This window comes from Gymnoscopelus braueri, assembly GCF_963280865.1.
Source record: "Gymnoscopelus braueri genome assembly, chromosome: 5".
Taxonomy (NCBI): Eukaryota; Metazoa; Chordata; class Actinopteri; order Myctophiformes; family Myctophidae; genus Gymnoscopelus; species Gymnoscopelus braueri.
Genome location: NC_137606.1, coordinates 57,300,825 through 57,325,550, shown reverse-complemented (window position 1 = coordinate 57,325,550; position 24,726 = coordinate 57,300,825). Strand labels below are relative to the sequence as shown.

Genomic DNA, 24,726 nt, shown 5'->3' with positions numbered 1-24,726 from the left:
AATGTACTTAATTAAAGTAACAAAAGTAAAAGTACTGAAATGTTTGAAAAAATGACCAAAAGACGATCTACAAGCTCACAACGCATCGCATGACGACGTTTTGAGCTTGTAGATCGGCTATTTTCAAATGACCAAAATGTATATAGGGCTGAAGTGGTTAATGTATGTTTTGTAATAATTATCAAAATCTACAAAGTAACTATAGTAACTAAAGTTTTCAAATAATTGTAGTGGAGTAAAAGTACAATATTGGCCTCAGAGATGTGGAGTAGAAGTACAGAAAATGTAAATACTTAAGTAAAGTAAAAGTACTTTCTACTTTCAGTATGTTTTGATACCAACCATTTTGTACTTTTTTAAGAACATTTTTAATTCCGGACTTTTACTTGTAACAGAGTGTTTTTCATCGGGCCAGCAGTGGCTCAGGGGTAGAGTGAACTGGAAACCGCAAGGTCCCCAGTTCGATCCCGGGCTCCCCCAGAGTTAGTGTTGAAGTGTCCTTGAGCAAGACACTGAACCCCTAACTACTCCTGATGAGCAGGTTGGTGCCTTGTATGGTTTCCTCCTCCATCGGTGTATGAATGTGTGTGTGAATGTAATGCACAATCCATGTAAAGTGCTTTGGATAAAAGCGCTATATAAATGCACCATTTACCATTTACCATCGTAGTATTGGCTGACTGACTGGCTGACTGACTGACCTTTATTGATCTCAGGAGGTGAATTCAGTTGTCATAGCCATAAACACACCATAAAAACACAGCAGATAAGGAGATGAAAACAAGATATGGAGGGCGAGAGATACAGATAAAGAGAGAGAGAGAGAGAGAGAGTCACAAATAGTGACATCATTATATCCAGCCCCGGTTCTGTATTATATTAATGCCCATCACAGAATATACATATATTTATACATTAGAAGAGATATTTGTCGACTAAATAAACCGTAGATTTAGTCGACTAAAATCATAGGATATTTCAATTAAAACTAGACTAAAACTCTAACATTTCAAATGACTAAAATATGACTCAAACTAACACAATGTGTTGGTCCAAATTAACCCTTACATCACATAGTCTGTATCATCTAACTCAGGGTGTTTGTACCCAGTGCTGTATGTATGTACCCATGGTGTAAAGTAACTAAGTATGTTTACTCAAGTGATGCACCCAAGCACACTTTTGAGTATTAAAAATGTTCAGTACTTTTACCTCCACTACATCTCAGAGGCAAATATTGTACTTTTACTCCACTACAATTATTTGAAAACTTTAGTTACTAGTTACTTTTGTATAGGTTTTGATTATTATTATTACAAAACATACATTAATTCAGCCCTATATATACTTTGGCTATTTGAAAATATCAGATCTACAAGCTCACACTGTGAGCTTGTAGATCTGCTATTTTCAAAAGATATTTTTTATACATTTTGAACGCTTGTGAAATTGGACATTCTGCATAATGAGTACTTTTACTTTTGGCACTTTAAGTCAATTTTGATGCCAATACTTTTTCACTTTTTACTCAAGTAGCTACATTTTGAATAAGGGACTTCTACCTGTAAGAGAGTATATCTTACGTTGCAGTATTGATACTTAAGTAAGACATGTGAGTAATCCATTACTCCATGCTTCTACCACCAAAGGCTTCATGTATAAAAAAAAAAGAAAAGGTTTCAGCTGTCAACAAAATACCAGGGGGCCAAATGGGCGTGGCCAACCTTTCAGCGAGTGACCAATCACAGGCGCTTACGCAGCCACAGCTGGAAAAAAAACGACCCGTCAAACCTGTTACTATGAAGGAACTGACATGTTAAAAAAAAAACAAGCAATACCACAATGTAGACGAAAAAATAAAAGAGTATCCTTAAGCTATGGATAGCTAAAAAAAAAAAAAATTGTAGGCCTATACTCAAGCAATGTATTGCTAAAATAAATGGTGTCCTTAAGCAATGGATTGCAAAACAATCCCATACTCCCTCAAGAGCATTCTGCTAAGAAACAAAATGTCCCATTTCACACAAGTCTTAAAAATGTGTCAACAACATCTTTTGAAAATAGCAGATCTAAAGCTCACATTGGCCATTTTTGTGTGAAATGTATAGGGCCGAAGTGGTTAATCAAACAACTATAACTCTGCAAAAGTAACGAGTAACTCAAGTTTTAAAATGAATCATGTGGAGTAAAAAGAGTACAGAATTTAGCTCTGACATGTAGTGGAGTAGAAGTATTGAAACACGGACAGGGACGCCTCTAAAGTGTACGTAAGTACTCTACTTGACTTGAGTACATGTACTTAATTACTTTCCACACCCTGTTATGGTTGACGCCCACACGCTCTCTCACACGCGCTCTCTCACACACACACACACACACTCACACACACACACACACACACACACACACACACACACACACACACACACACACACACACACACACACACACACACACACACACACACACACACACACACACACACACACACACACACGCGCGCACACACAGGTAAAGAAGGCGTGTGTGTACTTCCCCCTATTTTATGACAGGTAGCAGTTCCTCGCAGACACTCTGTCTCACACACTCTGTCTCGCACAAAAACACACACACACACACACACACACACACACACACACACACACACACACACACACACACACACCTCTCTGCAGGTAACGCTGACTGCCGGTTCGGCGCCGAGGCCCACCTGAGGAGCGTAGTGGACCGACCGACCCGGGCCCGATGGACTCCTGTCCTTCTCAAGGTGACTTACAGCTTTATTATGATTATTATAATTATATTTAACTCTGAGAGTGTACACATGGAACCAGATGTTCCATGTGTACACTCTCAGAGTTATAGACCTGTAAGGGTCCATTTGGTTCCATGTGTACACTCTCAGAGTTACAGACCTGTAAGGGTCCATTTGGTTCCATGTGTACACTCTCAGAGTTACAGACCTGTAAGGGTCCATTTGGTTCCATTTGTACACTCTCAGAGTCACAGACCTGTAAGGGTCCATTTGGTTCCATTTGTACACTCTCAGAGTTACAGACCTGTAAGGGTCCATTTGGTTCCATTTGTACACTCTCAGAGTTACAGACCTGTAAGGGTCCATTTGGTTCCATGTGTACACTCTCAGAGTTACAGACCTGTAAGGGTCCATTTGGTTCCATTTGTACACTCTCAGAGTTACAGACCCGTAAGGGTCCATTTGGTTCCATTTGTACACTCTCAGAGTTACAGACCCGTAAGGGTCCATTTGGTTCCATGTGTACACTCTCAGAGTTACAGACCTGTAAGGGTCCATTTGGTTCCATTTGTACACTCTCAGAGTTACAGACCTGTAAGGGTCCATTTGGTTCCATTTGTACACTCTCAGAGTTACAGACCTGTAAGGGTCCATTTGGTTCCATGTGTACACTCTCAGAGTTACAGACCTGTAAGGGTCCATTTGGTTCCATGTGTACACTCTCAGAGTTACAGACCTGTAAGGGTCCATTTGGTTCCATGTGTACACTCTCAGAGTTACAGACCTGTAAGGGTCCATTTGGTTCCATTTGTACACTCTCAGAGTTACAGACCTGTAAGGGTCCATTTGGTTCCATGTGTACACTCTCAGAGTTACAGACCTGTAAGGGTCCATTTGGTTCCATTTGTACACTCTCAGAGTTACAGACCTGTAAGGGTCCATTTGGTTCCATTTGTTACACTCTTACAGTTATGGCTAAACTGGAGATTTAAAAGAAGATGTAATGAAGTTATTGTTATGGTCATTATTATTATTATATCAAAATAAAGGTTTTACTGTCTGGGACGTGGTTGTAAAAACGGAACCAAAGGGACCCGTCACAGTCCAAATGGAACCCTTCATTTTGTACACTCTCAGAGTTTATGGCTAAAATGAACAGTGAGGATTAACAGAGTATGTTTATAAACTTCTTAATGTTTACACATAACAATATGAGGTGTTTTTTATGTCATGGGCGTGGTGCGGTACAGTTCATAATAGATACAGTACAGTTCATGGTCTGTCCAAAACGTTGGTCATTTTTCTGTCTCTGTGTCCACAATAACATTAGCATCAGCAGCTACGAGTTATACAATGTTTTTTTCATTCTATAGCAGTGGTTCTCAACCTTTTTAGGCTGCGACCCCCCAAAATAATCATATTTGCACTGGGGACCCCCCAAAATAATCATATTTGCACTGGGGACCCCCCAAAATAATCATATTTGAACTGGGGACCCCCCAAAATAATCATATTTGCACTGGGGACCCCCCACCCTGACGAGCAGTTGGAATTGTAGGAGTTGAGGATTTACATTTAGTTTGACTCGGTTCCACAGATAAATACTGTGAAAATAGCAGATCTACAAGCGAGGCGTTGTGAGCTTGTAGATCTGCTATTTTCACACATTTTCGCTTCTTTTTAAAAATATTATTTGACAATTTGACCAGTTTTTACTGTAGAATTTGTTGACTACTTTCGATGCAGTAAATGGTATTATTTCATTCTTTTTATGAGGTATTAAAAAGGTCCATAAATTGTCACTTCACTGTCATCTGGGGACCCCCCCCCCCCCCCCACACCAAAATCATATGGGTCCCGAACCACAGGTTGAGAACCACTGCTCTACAGCATTAGCTCTTTATTTTTAATCACATGTCCGCTTTTAAGGAAGTTGTAGAATAAGGAAGTCCTTCAGATTTACTATAGTCTAGTTATACATGGGCAACTGGCGGCCCGGGGGCCACATGCGGCCCCCACCTTACTTAATACGGCCCTCAGGTTAATATCAGAATAGTGATTATATTATTGATTTCAGCTGTTATGATTCCAAACATGCAAATATGACCCGCTTTAATTACTTCAATATTAGTAGCTTAATGACTAGTATTAACATTCTATTGTCTTTTTTATGTCCAATGTATTTGTATTTAAGTTCATAAAGTTAACATAAGTATAACTACATGCGTTTGAAATTAAATACAAATGTTACTTTTCAGGATTCCAATAAAAAAAAAAGCGAAAACAGCAGAGCTATGAAAAAAATAAATCAGGATTCCAATTCAAAAATAGTAAAAAATAGCAGATCTACAAGCTTTCTTCTTTGCTGATCCACTATGAAGTTTGCAGACAGACAGCACTGTTCAAAATTGATCCATTCTGATACGATTTAAACCAAGTTTCAGTAGAATAAAATAGTGAAAGAAAGAAAGAAAGAAAGAAAGAAAGAACAAGAAAACGGGTCATATTCAAATTATACTGATATCAGTTCAGTGAAATGTGTAAATGTGTAAATATACAAAACATTCAGATAGTGTTTATGAATATGAAACACAGAGTAGATGACAGTTCATTCACAGTATCTTGTCACTTTAGCTTCAGGTGGAAAATGACTCATAATAATGCATATTATACGCCCCATTTCACAGTGTTTTCAAAACTCCTCTGAATCTGTTAAAAAAAACAACTACAAGCTCAATGCCAGCTTGAAAATAGCCGATCTACAAGCTCAATGATAGTTTGAAAATAGCCGATCTAGAAGCTCAATAATAGTTTGAAAATAGCCGATCTAGAAGCTCAATGATAGCTTGAAAATAGCCGATCTACAAGCTCAATGATAGTTTGAAAATAGCCGATCTACAAGCTCAATGATAGCTTGAAAATAGCCGATCTACAAGCTCAATGATAGTTTGAAAATAGCCGATCTACAAGCTCAATGATAGCTTGAAAATAGCCGATCTACAAGCTCAATGATAGCTTGAAAATAGCCGATCTACAAGCTCAATGATAGCTTGAAAATAGCCGATCTACAAGCTCAATGATAGCTTGAAAATAGCCGATCTAGAAGCTCAATAATAGTTTGAAAATAGCAGATATACAAGCTCAATGATAGCTTGAAAATAGCCGATCTACAAGCTCAATGATAGCTTGAAAATAGCCGATCTACAAGCTCAATGATAGCTTGAAAATAGCCTGATCTACAAGCTCAATAATAGCTTGAAAATAGCCTGATCTACAAGCTCAATAATAGCTTGAAAAACAGCAGAGCACCGAGTGCCGCGCTACGAGCTTGTAGATCTGTTATTTCTTTGAAAAATCATGAAAATGTGTGAACATTTTTGAATATATGTTTTAAAGCGACAATTTTTAACTCAAATCTTTGTTTCTGGGGGGGTCCCTGGAACAACATATTTTGAGATGGGGGTCCGCGGCCAAACACATATCATTCTGGGTGGTCCTTGACATGAAAAAACTTTGACACCCACTGATATTATAGCAACATAAGTTATATTTTTTTAAAATACGTTTTTCACAATTTTTCAAAAATAGCAGATCTACAAGCTCATGGCGCGGCACCGAGTGCCGCGCCATGAGCTTGTAGATCTGCTATTTTTGAATAGCCCAAAGAAATGTGAAATGACACAGATGCTCTCCCGGATTGAATGGCTTCAATGATGTCAATATTTGAAATTGGATCCCGTTGAAACGCCCTCGTAGAGCCGATCTACAAGCTCACAACGCGTCGCAGGGCCACTGCGTTAGGAGCTTGTAGATCTGCTGAAATATAGATCTCATATTGTCAATGTTTTTGCTTTAATAATGTAATATAAATGTTGTGATGTGTTTTTTATGAGCTCCAGGGGGAGTAGGGGCCGGGGGCCGGCCCTGTGGCCCAGCAGGGATGCTCTCCTCTGGGTTAGAAGCTGTGGATGAAGCCCTGGAGCCTGGAGAGGACAGAGACCAGAGAGACAGAGACCAGAGAGACAGACCTAGATGTCCTGCTGCTCCTAGAGACAGACACACAGAGGTAATGGACCAGTGTGGGAAAGTAACTAAGCACATTTACTCAAGTACTGTACTTCAGACACACCGAGTTGAAAATAGACGATCTACAAGCTCACAATGTGTCGCGATGTGACGCAAAAATGTGAGTAGTTTTTCCACCACTGCCCAAATGTCCTGCTCCATGGGGACAGACACACAGAGAGATAAAGACCCTAAACTAAATGTCCTGCTCCATGGGGACAGACACACAGAGAGATAAAGACCCTACACTAAATGTCCTGCTCCATGGGGACAGACACACAGAGAGATAAAGACCCTACACTAAATGTCCTGCTCCATGGGGACAGACACACAGAGGGATAAAGACCCTACACTAAATGTCCTGCTCCATGGGGACAGACACACAGAGAGATAAAGACCCTACACTAAATGTCCTGCTCCATGGGGACAGACACACAGAGGGATAAAGACCCTACACTAAATGTCCTGCTCCATGGGGACAGACACACAGAGAGATAAAGACCCTACACTAAATGTCCTGCTCCATGGGGACAGACACACAGAGAGATAAAGACCCTACACTAAATGTCCTGCTCCATGGGGACAGACACACAGAGAGATAAAGACCCTACACTAAATGTCCTGCTCCATGGGGACAGACACACAGAGAGATAAAGACCCTACACTAAATGTCCTGCTCCATGGGGACAGACACACAGAGAGATAAAGACCCTAAACTAAATGTCCTGCTCCATGGGGACAGACACACAGAGAGATAAAGACCCTAAACTAAATGTCCTGCTCCATGGGGACAGACACACAGAGAGATAAAGACCCTACACTAAATGTCCTGCTCCATGGGGACAGACACACAGAGAGATAAAGACCCTACACTAAATGTCCTGCTCCATGGGGACAGACACACAGAGAGATAAAGACCCTAAACTAAATGTCCTGCTCCATGGGGACAGACACACAGAGAGATAAAGACCCTAAACTAAATGTCCTGCTCCATGGGGACAGACACACAGAGAGATAAAGACCCTACACTAAATGTCCTGCTCCATGGGGACAGACACACAGAGAGATAAAGACCCTACACTAAATGTCCTGCTCCATGGGGACAGACACACAGAGAGATAAAGACCCTAAACTAAATGTCCTGCTCCATGGGGACAGACACACAGAGAGATAAAGACCCTACACTAAATGTCCTGCTCCATGGGGACAGACACACAGAGGGATAAAGACCCTAAACTAAATGTCCTGCTCCATGGGGACAGACACACAGAGAGATAAAGACCCTAAACTAAATGTCCTGCTCCATGGGGACAGACACACAGAGAGATAAAGACCCTACACTAAATGTCCTGCTCCATGGGGACAGACACACAGAGGGATAAAGACCCTAAACTAAATGTCCTGCTCCATGGGGACAGACACACAGAGAGATAAAGACCCTAAACTAAATGTCCTGCTCCATGGGGACAGACACACAGAGGGATAAAGACCCTACACTAAATGTCCTGCTCCTGGGGAAGTGGTACTCAAAGGCCACTTTCAGGCGGTGACCCCCCCAAAATCATTGGAATTGTGGACCCCCACCCTGACAAGCACTTGGAATTGGAGGCAATCAATTTCCTTTGACTCTGCTCCATATTGTCAAAATAGCAGATCTACAAGCTCACAAGCTTGTAGATCTGCTATTTTGACAATTTGTCCCTCTTTCTTAGGTAATATTTGACCATTTTTTATAGTATAGTTTGATTTTTGATTGAATACTTTATTAACAGTTTGCAAAGACACGCACATAAAGTACAGTTCATTACAAGGTCTGTTTAGAGGATTTAAAACCCAAGAAAGCACTATGGCTTGTTTCCATTTGGGTCCTTTGTACTCAATTCATAGAAACATTTAATGACAGACTAATAGTTGTTGATTACTTTTGATCCAGTAATGGTCTTATTTTGTATTTTAGAGGTATTAAAAAGCTCTTAAAAGTCCTTAAAGAGGTGGTGCCATGTTTTTGCACTTTTTCTGTTTTTCATGTGTCTATGAGGTTGATAGAACTTCATTAAGCCCCCTGGTGGTGTTTTTATGGTGTTTTATGTCTTCTCTGACTATTTGGATTTTTTTCCTGGAGGCTGAAACCTTGAGGGTCAAATGTGCCAATAGAGAAACAGCGCTTTAGTGACATCACAAAGCCCACACCCTCCCCCTCATTATCATAACACAACAGGTGTGGGCATGAGGAGGAGGAGGGACTAGGACAGGTGGGTGGTGCTAAGGTGGTGGAGGAGGTGCTAAGGTGAGAACCAGGTATACTTAATGCACTGGTGGGTGTGTCTACATAAAAACAGCATTTTAACACTTACTGTACACTTTTTTTTTGTTGAAAAAAATCCTTACATAATAATAATACCTTATGATCAGGTTTTAGGGTTGAAAAATATCATGGCACTCCATCTTTAAATTGTTTTATAAATGTGCAGATACCCTGTAAACACTTATGCTGTATGTTGGTTTGTCTGTTGAGTGAGAAAACAGAGACATTATGTCCACTTTACCTTCACAACAAGGACGTTTAGGCATATTTAAAACGCTGCTATTGTGTTATTACATGTTGATAGGAACACTGACAGTTTATAACATGGACTTTACAGCTAGCTTAACCACATTCCTATAACCAGACAGACAGACAGACAGACAGACAGACAGACAGACAGACAGACAATCAAGCAATGTGAAATATGTTTGTTTTTTTCACAATTAAAAAACAAATGTTTTATTTGGAGTGATCAAAGATTGTATTGCAGAAAGTGTTTTTTTTTTCACAGACTATATAATGCAGACTTTAATCTACGTTTTCACTGATCTATGCTTTAATTAATGGTACGGCATTCACACTGCTAATTTCTCTCTCTCTCTCTCTCTCTCTCTCTCTCTCTCTCTCTCTCTCATTAGGACCAGTACTCAGTAGATAGCTCTCTCTCATCAGACAGTGAGGATGAGGGTTTAGGCCAAAAGGTTCCCAAGAAGAAGAAACTCAAGAAGAAAAAGAAGAAAGTAAGTCTCTGAAAAAAATATATTTAAATTATTCAAATCAGTGTTTCGCAAACATTTTCATGTCAAGGACCCCCAAATTGATATATATTTGACCGCGGACCCCCATCTGAATGAGTTTTTGGTGGGGACCCGTACACAAGACGTGTGTAGTTAACTTAAAGGGCAAGACCACTTAGAGGTTTGGGTTGTGTAGTTACCTTGCCATGATGTAACTCCAAAGGTGGACAAGAAAAAAAAAAAACATCTCCAGTGATTAGAAATTGATAATTCAAAATATGCTCCTCATTGACTTACAATGTACGCTGAAACAGCTCTCAAAGTCACTCTTATAGCACATAAACGAACGTAAATAAAGTTCATTCAGACAAAATAGAACATCACCAAACCCACGGCAGTGAATGAGTTAACATCTTTCTGCCGGTCATCAAATTATTATTTGATGTAAATGATTGACTTCATTACGTAATAAATTAGGCTACTTATATATTATTGTATGCAAATGTTGAAATGTTCGAATACCTTCAAAACAGAAGAGGCTTCCCCCCCCCCCTCCCCCCCTTCTCTCCATATGATATTCAGCGTAGCGCCCCCCGGGGGCACTCAGTTCACTAGTCACTGGATCAAAGCATTCCATGCTGTCACTCACATAGAAATGTCAAGTTACTTGAAGTTCATTGTCAGAGAGATTTGATTCATTCCACTTCACTTATCCCTGTGTGTGTGTGTGTGTGTGTGTGTGTGTGTGTGTGTGTGTGTGTGTGTGTGCGTGTGCGTGTGCGTGTGCGTGTGTGTGTGAGGGTGTTGTCTTGGACTAGAGGCAGCACGCCCATACATGGCAGGGATCCAGATCAGATTAAGTGTGACAGAAATGGAAAGTATTCAAGGTGTGGTGGTTGATGTAAACGATACCAACATGCCTGGTTACCTATAGGTCAACAGCAACCATTCATCATGACACTATTTTTTGCCACACAGCTCAGTATAAATTCAATAAAATCCTGCCCCACCGAAATACATCTTTGTCGACTAAATCAGCTGTAGATTTAGTCGACTAAAAATCTTATGAACTAGACTAAAACTAAAACATGAGTGACTCAAATATGAACATTTTGAAAATTGTTCAAAAGACTATGCTTTTAAAGAGCTCATTTGAACTATTTGACTTGCTCCCAGTTTTTCCTGTTTCTCAGTTTTCTATAGCTTCTAATGTGTGTTTGTCCGCCGTAGGCGACTGTCAGACACTAGGCTTAGCAGTGGTGGAAAAAGTACTCAAATTCTTACAAGTAAAAATCCAAAATTAAAAATTTACTTTAGTAAAAGCATAAAAGTACCAAAAGTAAAAGTACTAAATATTTGAAAATAGTCTCGGTATAAAATATGACTAAAGTGGTTAATGTGTGTTTCATAATATCATAGTTTATATCTGAAAAGTATTAGTAACTAAAGTTTTCAAATAATTGTAGTGGAGTAAAAGTACAATATTTACCTCTGAGATGTAGTGGAGTAGAAGTAAAAGTATTGGAAATTGGAAATGCTCTGGTAAAGTACAAATACCTCAAAATTGTACTTGAGTACAGTACTTAAGTAAATGTACTTAGTTACTTTACACCACTGTCGCAGGGTAAACGTTTCAGTTAGCTGGGAAAGCCTTATTGAAGAGGTATAATATTTATCATAAGATACTGTGTTTGGTAGCTTTGTTTTAAGGTAAAAAATAAAAACAATCCATGAGGTTGAGATGACATCAGAGAGAATATCACAGTATAAACCAACGTTTTCAGGTGTGCGACGCATTGTGTGAGCTTGTAGATCTGCTGTTTTTTGGCTAATGTTCCCCTCAGAACAGGGATGCTAGAGTTCAAATTGTTAAAGGGATAGTTCACCCCCAAAATGACTTTTATTTCTATGGATTAGTCACCCCATGGAGACTAGAATTCATGGATATGTTTTAGTTTTTGTCTCATTCCTAAGACAATAATTTAATGACCAGCAACCAGTGGCGCAGCCAGAACGCTAGTATAGGCTGGGCCTAGGCAGGAGTGGGTTTGCACGCATGCGCGCATGTGCGTCCCCGGCGCTCTGCGCGCATGCGCGAAAATCTGCGTTTTTGGGCGGATTTTGTTACTTTTTTTAGGGGGGTTTTTGTTACTTTATTTCGGTGTTAGGGTTAGGTTAGAGTTATGTTATTTCATTCTTATTTTTCCCTGATTTTACAGAAAAAAATATAATTATAAAAATATTAAAAAAATAAATGTCACTTTTTTTTTTTTTTTTTGCAAAATCGATTGGCTGGGCCAGCTTTCTATGTGGGTGGGCCACGGCCCACCCAGGCCCACCCATAGCCGCGCCCCTGCCAGCAGCTGTTCCAGTAGGAGACTCCTTTGTGTCTCCTACCGGAGCCGCTGCCTACCGGTCCGCTGGTCATCAAATTATTGTCTTAGGAATGAGACAAAAACTAAATAAAATCCATGATTTCAAGTCTCCATGGGGTGACTAATACATAGACAATAAGTTATTGAAGACCCATGCTCTTTAGAGTGTGTAGCTCAGACAGTGTGAACACATTGTTTACACTGTCTGAGTTGAAGAGGAGGGTCCTTGAAACATGAAGGTTTGAGAGACACTGCCCTGTGACATCAGACATTAACCCCTCATTCACCTACAGCTAGATATACAGCTAGTGTGTATTTTATGTAGTGTGTGTTTGTATAGTATACCTATCTATTGTGCGTTCGCACGTGTGTGTGTGTGTGTGTGTGTGTGTGTGTGTGTGTGTGTGTGTGTGTGTGTGTGTGTGTGTGTGTGTGTGTGTGTGTGTGCGTGTGCGCGTGCGCGTGTTTGTTTAAGTGCCCCTCCCTTCTGCTGAGTCAAAGCGTAATCTCTTATCTGTCACTGTGTGTGTGTGTGTGTGTGTGTGTGTGTGTGTGTGTGTGTGTGTGTGTGTGTGTGTGTGTGTGTGTGTGTGTGTGTCATGTGTGTCATTGGTTGTGTGAATAAACACTGAATCATTCATTGAGCTTCTCATTGGTCACTTTGACAGATTAGGAAACCGTTTTAAACGACCTTTGACCTATCACTACCTCACACATTGATCTACAGTGTTCCAGTTCATCTTCTTCTTCCTCCTCCTCCTCGTCCTCGTCCTCCTCATCTTCATCATCATCCTCTTCAGAGAGCAGCTGTTCAGAAAGCGACAGTGAGGTAAACATGTCGTTGTCATAACGATGTTATGTTTATTTAAGTGGTTTTCAACCCTTTTCATGCCAGGGACCCCTAAATTGATATAAATTTGGCCGTGGACCCCCATCAAACACTTGAGTACTTTTACTTTTGGTACTTTCAGTATATTTTGATACCAATACTTTTGTACTTTTTAATTCCGGACTGTCACTTGTAACAGAGTACTTCTACTTTGCAGTATTGATACTTTTACTTAAGTAAAACATTTGAGTACTTTTTCCACCACTGATTTCAAATCTTTGCTCCTGGGGGTCCCTGGAACAAAACATTTTGAGATGGGGGTCCGTGGCCAAACACATATCTAAAAATGTTTTCTAAATCTTAACAGTATGTTGCTGTATCAGTGGTGCTCCAACTTTTCCATGTCAAGGACCCCCAAAATTATATGTATTTAGCCATGGACCCCCATCTCAAAATATGTTGTTCCAGGGACCCCCAGAAGCACAGATCAGAGTTAAAAATGATCGCTTTAAAAATATATATATTCAAAGATTTGAACAAATATTCACGATTTCTCAAAAATAGCAGATCTACAAGCTCATAGCGCGGCACTCGGTGCCGCGCTATGAGCTTGTAGATCTGCTATTTTTGAATAGCCCAAAGAAATCCAAGAATGACAGAGATGCGTTCCGTTCTGAAAGGATTAAAGGAGGGGTTCACCCAAACAATGACTTATTTTCTATCAATTGCACACCCCATGACGCCTTCAAGTCATTGATTTCTCCTTTGTTTTTGTGGCATTCCTAAGACAATCATTTGATGACCGGGTGCATTTCCGGTGGGAGACACAAATAATCTACTTTGTGTCTCCTACCGGATACATTAGCCGGTACACAAATGATCTACTTTGTATCTCCTACCGGATACATTAGCCGGTAGGAGACGGGAAGCAAACTATTAGCTTAGGAATGCCACAAAATAAATGCCTGAATTGAAGGCTTCATGGGGTGTGCAATTGATAGAAAATAAGTCATTTTTTTTGGTGAACTCCTCCTTTAAGCAGGCACGTTGGGTTCCTTTCACCTCATCCATGCTCTCTGGGTGAAAGTGGAACATGTGGAGATGAATGAATGAACCCTGTTCCATTCAACACCTGTCAACACCTGTCAGACATGTGACCTCAGGCTGGGCCTGCATGGGGCGGAGCAGAGAAACCTGTTGTGTGTGCCTACTGTAAATGATGACACATAGAGTACATACTGTACTGTATGGTGTGGTTGGTATGCTGTACCTGCACATTATATCAATCAAAGTAGGTGTGGTACAACCACCACCTTCCTCTGCGGAATTATCCTTATCCTTATCCTTCTATTTTAACCCATTCAATTCGGGAATTCATCTGTGTGTCATTTTAGATTTTAGCTATAACCATTATTTGTATACTTTTTATACTTTTATGCTATTATACTTTGGCAATATCAGTAGGTAGCTGATATATTGCACTTTTACCTCAGCGCTAGGTATACTCTTAGTTGCTTGTTTTAGAAGAGAATGCACTAAAGACTTCTGGTGATTAGTAGTTTTCGTTCCCTACCTATGTTGAATGCACTTATTGTAAGTCGCTTTGGATAAAAGCGTCTGCTAAATGACTGTAATGTAATGTATAAAAAAATAGCAGATCTACAAGCTCGTAGCACGAGCTTGTAGATCTGCTATTTATTTTAAATCTTGAACATGCGTGCAAATCTTTGAATATAAATATATTTTTTGAAACGACATTTGTAACTCAAAGCTTTGCTTCTGGGGGGTCCCTGGAACAACATATTTTGATGGGGATCGGCGGCCAAAAACATCTATTTTTAGGGGGTCCTTGACATGAAAAAGCTTGAGCACCACTGATAAAGTACAACAATAGTTTTTCAGGAAAGTTAAGACAATTGTTCAGATATTGGTCGCTTTAAAAAAATATATATTCAAAGATTTGCACAGATGTTCACGCAGGGCGCAGCTGCAGCGCAAACAGTAGCCATGGTTCACATGACGCTGAGTCCTTGGTTTATAGTGGTGTTCAATTTTTTTTACATTGCCAACTCTCACATGTACATAAACGTTCAGATTTCAAATATAAAGTGCTTACCCCTGAGCCACGGATGTTACAAGGTGATCCGGACCGCGATAAGTACCCGTATCTCCCGTATTGTTCAATAAAAAGCATTTAAATCCCATCGACGGCAAGTGTTGCTCTCTCTCTCTCTCTTAATTTATTATTATAATGACCATGAGCGGTCTGGTGTTTATGTATTATTATATTATTTATTATTATAATGACCATGTGCGAATGCGCGATGACGTCATCGTTTCTCAAAATCTCCGGATTACATGTCCACACAGATCCACTGAAACGCATGTTTTGGAAAACCTTCACTTATTTATCCGTTTACAAAAATATCCGTTTTAGCGGCCAAAAACACCGTTTGCGTGTGGCTGAAAGGCCCAAACGCAGACAAAAATGTGCGTTTAGAAAAAGATCCATGTACGTGTAGCCTAGGCCTAAATCAAGCCTCAGATATACTCATTCCAACTAACTTCTCTCTGGCTTATAAAGCACTTTCACCTGCAATACCACATTGTCCTGTTTGGCACGGGGCGCTATTTAGCCAGTTTGTATGCATGTTATCTCCTGGTTCTGTGTGGAAAAAGTAAAAAAAAAAAAAAAAGAAAAAAAAAGATGTATTTTATAAAAAAAATTGGTTGGAACTGAAAAATGGGAGGAATTGTTCCCTGACGTGACGTAGGCACAGGGACCAAATCAGTTTGGCCTGTTTTTAGACCAATTTACAGAAAACCCCAGATTTGCTGTGAAAGCCTGAGTGTTCAAACTGGGGTATTTTTGAGGATAGAAGAGAGGTAGGGGAGACCAAAAACAAAAAAAAAAGAAGAAAAAGTTAAAATTCATGGTGTAGTCCCTTTAAGGGGTCTATTAGCGCGACCGCTTTTACTCAACAACACCGGAACGGAACGTAAACAAGAGAAACAATCCCATCACTCAGCCTGCCAACAATGCCAAACAATCAGACAAACTGCATATATTTGTTTATTTCTCTCTTCCTCTGCAGGATGAGAAGAATAAAAAGAAGAAGAAGAAGAAGAAGGTGAAGAAGAAGAAGGCGAAGAAGCAGAAACAGAGGGATGAGGAGAAGAAGGAGTACGTAAGGGACAGTGTGGTCATCACTGAACACGGTCAGTCATGTTGACAACAAATACAGTCTTTTCAATCAAATTCCCTTTAGTTTGAGTCATATTGTAGTCACCTAAATGTTAGTTTGAGTCTAGTTTTAGTTGACTATATATATTAGAGGTGTAACGATATAGTAACTGCATCGAAAAATCGTTTTGAATTTTCAACGATCTACTATATCGATATGCAAACAGCAAAATATCGTATCGTTTGACTTTGTATCGTATCGAATCGTTCTGCAATGCAAATAATCGTATCGAATCGTTTTGCGATGCAAATAATCAATTTGATCAATACTAAGTACTTTTAAGAAGAAAAAAGAGAAAGAGGGGTTTATATCCAGTATCCAGGTATTTATTTTTCACACAGAATTTTTGGGTAAATAAATAGTTACTATATCGATTTTAAATCATTGAATCGAATCGTATCGTTCTAAATTAACCTGTCCTGTATCGTTCATGTATCGTATCGACTAAATCAATGAATCGAAACGTATCGTATCGTCCTAAATTAACCTGTATCGTTCATGTATCGTATCGACAACCGAGTATCGTGATACGTATCGAATCGTTGTTAAAACGTATCGTTACACCCCTAATATATATCATACATTTTGTTCGACTAAATCTACATTTGATTTAGTCGACTAAAATGCATTTTTGGCGGTGCCGTGATGGCATCGTAATGCCTAATATATACTTAAGTTGTGTGCCGAAAATAGTAGATCTACAAGCTCACATTGCGTCGCAATCTGAAGACTCACCACCTCTTCAGACTGCACCTTATTCACCTGTTTCCTAGGCTGTGTGTTTTTCCACTTCCCGTCGATTTGATCCAATGAAATCCAAGGAAACTGGTCAGATGACCAATGATGTCCAATGAAATCGACAGGAAGTGGAAAACACACAGCCTAGGAAACAGGTGAAGGGACAGTTAAAGGGACAGTTAAAGGGACAGTTAAAGGGACAGTAAAAGGGACACTAAAAGGGACAGTTAAAGGGACAGTAAAAGGGACAGTTAAAGGGACAGTAAAAGGGACACTAAAAGGGACAGTTAAAGGGACAGTTAAAGGGACAGTTAAAGGGACAGTTAAAGGGTCAGTAAAATGGACAGTAAAAGGGACAGTAAAAGGGACACTAAAAGGGACAGTAAAAGGGACAGTTAAAGGGACAGTTAAAGGGACAGTTAAAGGGTCAGTAAAATGGACAGTAAAAGGGACAGTTAAAGGGACAGTTAAAGGGACAGTAAAATGGACAGTAAAAGGGACAGTAAAAGGGACACTAAAAGGGACAGTAAAAGGGACAGTTAAAGGGACAGTTAAAGGGACAGTTAAAGGGTCAGTAAAAGGGACAGTAAAAGGGACAGTTAAAGGGACAGTTAAAGGGACAGTAAAAGGGACAGTAAAAGGGACAGTTAAAGGGACAGTAAAAGGGACAGTTAAAGGGACAGTTAAAGGGACAGTAAAAGGGACAGTAAAAGGGTCAGTAAAAGGGACATTAAAAGGGACAGTAAAAGGGACAGTAAAAGGGACATTAAAAGGGACAGTAAAAGGGACATTAAAAGGGACAGTAAAAGGGACAGTTAAAGGGACAGTTAAAGGGACAGTAAAAGGGACAGTTAAAGGGTCAGTAAAAGGGTCACTAAAAGGGACAGTAAAAGGGTCAGTAAAAGGGTCAGTAAAAAGGACAGTTAAAGGGACAGTAAAAGGGACAGTTAAAGGGTCAGTAAAAGGGACAGTTAAAGGGTCAGTAAAAGGGTCAGTAAAAGGGACAGTTAAAGGGACAGTAAAAGGGACATTAAAAGGGACAGTAAAAGGGACATTAAAAGGGACAGTAAAAGGGACAGTTAAAGGGACAGTTAAAGGGACAGTTAAAGGGACAGTTAAAGGGTCAGTAAAAGGGTCACTAAAAGGGTCAGTAAAAGGGTCGGTAAAAGGGACAGTAAAAGGGACAGTTAAAGGGACAGTTAAAGGGACAGTTAAAGGGACAGTAAAAGGGACAGTTAAAGGGACAGTTAAAGGGGCAGTTAAAGGGGCAGTAAAAGGGGCAGTTAAAGGGACAGTTAAAGGGACAGTTAAAGGGACAGTGAAAGGGACAGTGAAAGGGACAGGAAAAGGGACAGGAAAAGGGACAGTAAAAGGGACATTTGAAGATCTGGCATCCTTTAGTGTGTAAGAAAAACAGAACAACGTGAACAAACAAACAACATTAAAAAGTGTGTGTGTGTGTGTGTGTGTGTGTGTGTGTGTGTGTGTGTGTGTGTGTGTGTGTGTGTGTGTGTGTGTGTGTGTGTGTGTGTGTGTGTGTGTGCGCGTGCGTGCGTGTGTGCAGATCCTGATGACATCATGATTCCTGCATCCATGGAGGAGTCAAAGAACAAAGTAAGACTAATATTTTAATGAATTAATTAAAGAAGTAGTTCACCCAAAAAAAAAAACCTATTTTCTGTCAGTTTCACACCCCATGAAGCCTTGAGTTATGGAGATTTGTTTAGTTTTTATCACATTCATGAGACAATAATTTGATGACATGCGGAAAAGATGCCAATGCGTCCGGTAGGAGACACAAAGGAGACTCTTTGTGTCTCTACCGGAACCGCTGACCACGGTCATCAAATTATTGGTTTAGGAATGCGACCAAAACTAAGAATTCAAGTCTCCATGGGGTTTGTAATCAATGGGGGGGAAAAGTCATTTTGGGGGTGAAATGTCCCTTTAATGTCGTCTTGCTCTCTCCTGTGTTCACTAGGATTCTAGTGAAGACGAGAAGAAGAAGAAAAAGAAGAAGGTAATAAACATACACAGTCATGCACTGAAACATAGCAGATCTACAAGCTGGTAGATCTGCTATGTTTCCGTCTTTATGCCTACAGTAAAAGAAAAAATCATTTTTTTTTTCATATGGAATTAATAAAATCGGTGTCCTAAAATGTTGATGACCGCACAAGTATAGTAATTGTAGATCTTGTAGATCGGCTATTTTCGGAGCATGACACCCACACACACACACACACACACACACACACACACACACACACACACACACACACACACACACACACACACACACACACACACACACACACACACACACACAACCAAGCATAAAATGACGTGTCTTTTAGTTCTACTGCATCTCTTCTCCACTATATTCCCTCACTAACATTTTAGTCTAGTTTATATTTGCTGACAAAATGGACCTTATATTTAGTCATAGTTTATTTAGGTCATATTATCTTAGTTTTTAAATTAGATTTATTTAGCTTTTGTCGGTGGATAAATTAAGGTAGTCGACACATGATTAGTTTTGCGTCCATAGACACACACTCATTCATTCATACTCATATACATGTGTTGTATGAGTGCATATATACATACATATCATTTACAGTATATTTATTGTATCATAATAATGTTGGACATAGGATTTACGGTAGATTTGTATCATTTTAGAATAGTAGTAATTATTACTATATCTGCTGATCTGTCATTGGTTCAAAACGTCATCATTTCTTCTTCTTCTTCGTGTGTTCTTGTCATCTCACCCAGGACTCCAGCTCCTCCTCTTCCTCTTCTTCATCTGATTGCTCCTCCTCCTCCTCCTCATCAGACAGCGAGGATGAAAAGACGAAAAAGAAGAAGAAGAAGAAAAAGACCAAGAAGAAGAAGAAGAAGGCATGTCTCTAAATATTTATAAACTATAACATCACTGTACAGCAGTGTTTGTTTTTAGCGGTGCCAGCCGCTCTACATTTGACCGTGTGTGTTTGCGTGTCCGTCCGAGCCCGGCCTCAACAGCTGCAGCTGATTACAACACAAAGATGCAACCAGTTACACTAATCAACACAAACGTGCAACACATGCGCTGCTTAAAGACATGCACCCTCACACACACACGCACACGCTGGCTCAGCACACATGCGCGCTTCACGTGCACACGCACACACACACACACACACACACACACACACACACACACACACACACACACACACACACACACACACACACACACACTAAAACGACCGATCTACAATGTGAGTAAAAAATATTAAAAGTAAATAAAGTGAGTACAAATATTTAAAAGCAAATACTGTGAGTAAAAATACTTAAGAGTACTTACATTGAGTAAAATATACTTAAAAGTACTCAAAATGAGCAAAAATACTTAAAAGTTGATAAAAAGAGTGAAAATACAGAAAAGTTGATAAAAAGAGTAAAAATACTTAAAAGTTGTAAAAATTAGTAAAACATTATTTAAAGTAAATAAAGTGATTAAAAATACTTTAAAGTAAATAAATTGAGTAACAATACTTGAGTACTTAAATTGAGTAAAATACTTAATAGTACTTCAAATGAGTAAAAATACTTTAAGATTGTTAAAATGAGTAAAAATACTTAAACATAGTTAAAATGAGTAAAAATACTTAAAAGTTGATAAAAAGAGTACAAATACTCTTTTAGTACCGGCTCAATACAAGCACCCACACATCAAATAGAGTAGTACCGTCTGAATGCCAGCGCCCACTCGTCAAACAGAGTAGGCACCGCTTACTCACACTGGGTGTGATTTTTTGTTAGCGAGCAATTCAATTAAAGGAGGAGTTCACCCAAAAAATGACTTATTTTCTATCAATTGCACACCCTATGAAGCCTTGAATCCATGGATTCTTTTTGGTTTTTGTCGCATTCCTAAGCTAATAATTTGATTCCCGTCTCCTACCGGCTAATGTATCCGGTAGGAGACACAAAGTAGATTATTTGTGTTTCCTACCGGAAATACACACGGTCATCAAATTATTGTTTTAGGAATGCCACAAAAACTAAAATAAATCCATGAAATCAAAGCTTCATGGGGTGTGTAATTGATAGAAAATAAGTCATTTTTTGGGTGAACTACTCCTTTAAATAGGCTCTAAGAAACCGGGACTCTTACTTAATTCCTTCACAGGTTGTTACCAATGATACTAATGAAGGCTCTGTTCCATTCTGGTCAAACAGAGTACAGGGTGTTGACTCACTGGAAACACTCTGCTACACCAGAGGGTCTCAAAGTGTGGTCCAGGGACCCTCATGGTTCCTTGAGGGGGTTCAAAATGGACCCCTTACGGGTGTGTAACTCTGAGAGTGTACAAAATGTACATTTGTACACTCTCAGTAGGGCTGTAGTACTCGAGACCGGTCTCGGTCTCGAGACCGGTCTCGAGACCGCTTTTTGATTTACTCGGTCTTGTCTCGGTCTCACCCATAGTTTGACTCGGTCTTGACTCGGTCTCGCCCATAATTTGACTCGGTCTTGACTCGGACTCGGACTAAGGGACTCGGGACTCTACCCCCACCGAGTCCACTCGAGTCCAAGACCAAGTCACTACAATGCAATGAAATAATTTTATTATACCCATATTATGAGGAGCCCATTCACATTAACATTATAAGAGAGCTGTCTGGCGCTTATGGACAGCTTTCTTGGAGCACATCATCTTGCAGCAGTTGACAGCGCAGCAGCAGCAGAACACCAGCAGTCCTGTCCCTCTAGTTTATATTCTTTTAAAATTATATCCACGAACAGGTGTTTATTTATTTATTGTGTGTTCACTGTGTAGCCTGTGGTTGTTTTAATCATCAGTCTCTAATCATCTAAAGATGAATAGAGACTGCTTTCAGTAAGGTTTCCTTGCGCACATTATACTGTGTCACTCACTGCAGTAAATATATCAGTCCAAGCAGCAAAACTAAAAACATTAATTAACATTAGATCCTGACCGATGCTGTCGTCGGCTTGTCTGGAGATATACCTACATGTAATGTACAAATCACTTAAATTATCTATTCTCTTGTAAGTTGTACCACATTGTGCGTAATTGCGCACAGGGAGACTGACCTCTTTCTGCTTTTCATATTAAGATCAATTCTATTTCTATAATTCTATCAATCCTATTATTTATTTCATACAATAAAACAATAAGTAGGCCTACATCCAGAAACATTTTCACCATGAATATAAAAGCATCAACCTGTATGCATGAGGCAAATACTCTGTAAAAGTAATTGAGCTGTGTTCAAACTGTTACTTGAGTAAAAGTATTGGCTTCAAAATATACTTAAAGTACCAAAAGTGAAAGTACTAAAATATTTGAAAATAGCCGATCTACAAGCTCACAATTGTGAGCTTGTAGATCTGCTATTTTCAAATAGTCTACTCTATGGTATAAAATATGGCTAAAGTGGTTAATATATTTTTATTATGTAATAATTTATATCTGCTGCAAACTACGTTTTCAAATAATTGTAGTCGAGTAAAAGTACAATATTTGCCTCTGATATGAGTAGAAGTAAAAGTATTGAAAATTGGAAATAATCCAGTAGTAAAAAAAAATACCTCAACATTGTACTTAAGTTGTACAGTACTTGAGTAAATGTACTTAATTACTTTATTATTATACTGCTGAGGAAGTGGACGGTGACTCACCACCAGCAGCGAAATGTCCTCGTCTCCTGTCCCGCTACAAAGCGCACAAGAAACGTAGCTCAACAACCCAGGATGCAAGTATTGCATCACAAGTCACCAAGTACTTTGATGCAATTGAGAACAATGATGCTGATGCACTTGTCTTCTGGGTTGAAAACCAAGACAGATTCCCACAACTTGGCATTTTAGCGATGAAGGTTCTGTCAGTCCCTGCCTCCTCAGCACCGGTGGAGAGGATTTTTAGTGCAGGAGGACTTATTATGAGACCCCATCGTGCTAGTTTAGGTCACACCATGCTGCATTCTCTTGTGTTTTTGAAATGCAACCACACTTTGATTTAATTTTATGGCTACACATTCCAGTCAGGCAGTCGTGTTAACCGTTTAAGACCTGAGGCCCTACAAATGCCTTCCAAAATCAGTAGTTATCAAACTTTTTTGTGCCAAGGAGTCAAGGACCCCCAAAATGATATTTGGCTGCGGACCCCCCTCATCTGAAAATGTTTTGTGCCAGGGACCCCCAGAAGAAATATTTTTGTTGAAGAACACTTTCAAGATTTTTCAAATAGCAGATGTACAAGCTTGTATTTGATCTGCTATTTTTGAGAACCACTGTTCTAAACCAATGTTCTAAATCCTAAGAATTTTCTGAAAAACTTAAGGTGCTATATACTGTATAGCAACAATCTAAAATGACACAGATGCTTTCCCGGTTTTAACGGGTTAAAGTGTTTTTGTTTCTTTTTTTGTGGTTAAAATGAGCTTGTACAGCACAGTTGTGTTTAGCAAAAAGCATTGTGTTCTGGCTATGTTACTTACTTGTTATTTCAAATAAATATTTGAATGAATCAAACATTTTGTAATATTTTTACATAAAAGTGCCATGTACATTTATTTACACATAGTGACAATACACATTTTCACACATTATGCATACTTATTGAATAGAGCTCATTGTAGTAGGCCAGGCATACCTAATTTTGAGCTTTTCCAAAGTCAGAAACATATAATTGCAGTGTTTCAGATCAAGATTGTTTTCTGTAAAAAAAAAAAAAAAAAAAGTCTGGTCTCGGTCTTGACTCGGTCTCGCCCCCCGTCGGTCTCGGTCTTGACTCGGACTCGACCCCCTCCCTGGCCTCCCGGACTCGGTCTTGACTCGGACTCGCCCCCCCTCGGACTTGGTACTGACTTGGACTCGCTTTAGGTGGTCTCGACTACAGCCCTAACTCTCAGAGTTATGAAAAAAGTCTGAGAACCACGTGCAACACTAAATGGAACAGAGCCTTCATTAGTGTAATTGGTAACACCTTGTGAAGGAAGTAAGGAAGAGGCCCGGTTTCTTTCCAATTATGGCTGCTGTGCATATGAGCCTGTTAGGTTTTTATTAAAGTGCCAAATCACATCAAGTGGTCTCAAGACACAGAGAGCACGCTGTCCCACCATGAGCAAGACATTTAGGGTGCGTTTGAAATACAGCACTGAGCGCACTGGCCAATAGACCATTATTCACATGGCGGCCATGTTGCTTTTAAGTCAATGAAGTGCCACCCCGGTTGCCACGGCAACGGGGTGGCACTTTCAATGTTAAATTCCAAAATGGCCGCCGTGTGAATACGGTCTATACAAACTAATAGGCGAGTGCGCTCCGGTGCTGTATTTCCGAACGCACCCTTAAAGTGACAGTGGCAACGAAAAGCTCCCGCTTAAAGGACCACTTCACTCATTTTCAACCAGAATATAAGTGGTCCTTCTCACTAATGCTCATTGTAATATGGTAGCATGTGTGTGTACTACCCACTCAGTGGCCACGTTCCAATATAGTCAAATCTCTGCTCGCTCAATCTGTTTAACCACTTTAACACATCTATGTTGAATATTAAAAAAATAGCAGATCTACAAGCTCACACCGTGCTGCACTGTGAGCTTGTACATTTTGCTATTTTTGAACATTTTAGAAAACTCTTGTTTTTTCTACAT

The 24,726-nt window shown here is 39.6% G+C and overlaps 1 protein-coding gene across 2 annotated transcripts in view; it reads left to right on the top strand.

Moving 5' to 3' along the window:
• The first annotated feature begins 2,567 nt into the window (after nucleotides 1–2,567).
• LOC308085686 (uncharacterized protein) overlaps nucleotides 2,568–24,726 on the top strand; it is a 54,065-nt gene continuing 31,906 nt past the window's right edge. For both annotated transcript variants that reach the window (XM_080428942.1, XM_080428941.1), the window contains exons 1-8: nucleotides 2,568–2,767; nucleotides 6,649–6,821; nucleotides 9,764–9,865; nucleotides 12,965–13,066; nucleotides 16,162–16,285; nucleotides 18,614–18,663; nucleotides 19,031–19,069; nucleotides 19,831–19,956. In XM_080428942.1, coding sequence (XP_080285068.1) covers nucleotides 2,746–2,767; nucleotides 6,649–6,821; nucleotides 9,764–9,865; nucleotides 12,965–13,066; nucleotides 16,162–16,285; nucleotides 18,614–18,663; nucleotides 19,031–19,069; nucleotides 19,831–19,956 — 738 coding nt within the window. In that variant the 5' untranslated portion in view covers nucleotides 2,568–2,745. The remainder of the gene's footprint in view (nucleotides 2,768–6,648; nucleotides 6,822–9,763; nucleotides 9,866–12,964; nucleotides 13,067–16,161; nucleotides 16,286–18,613; nucleotides 18,664–19,030; nucleotides 19,070–19,830; nucleotides 19,957–24,726) is intronic.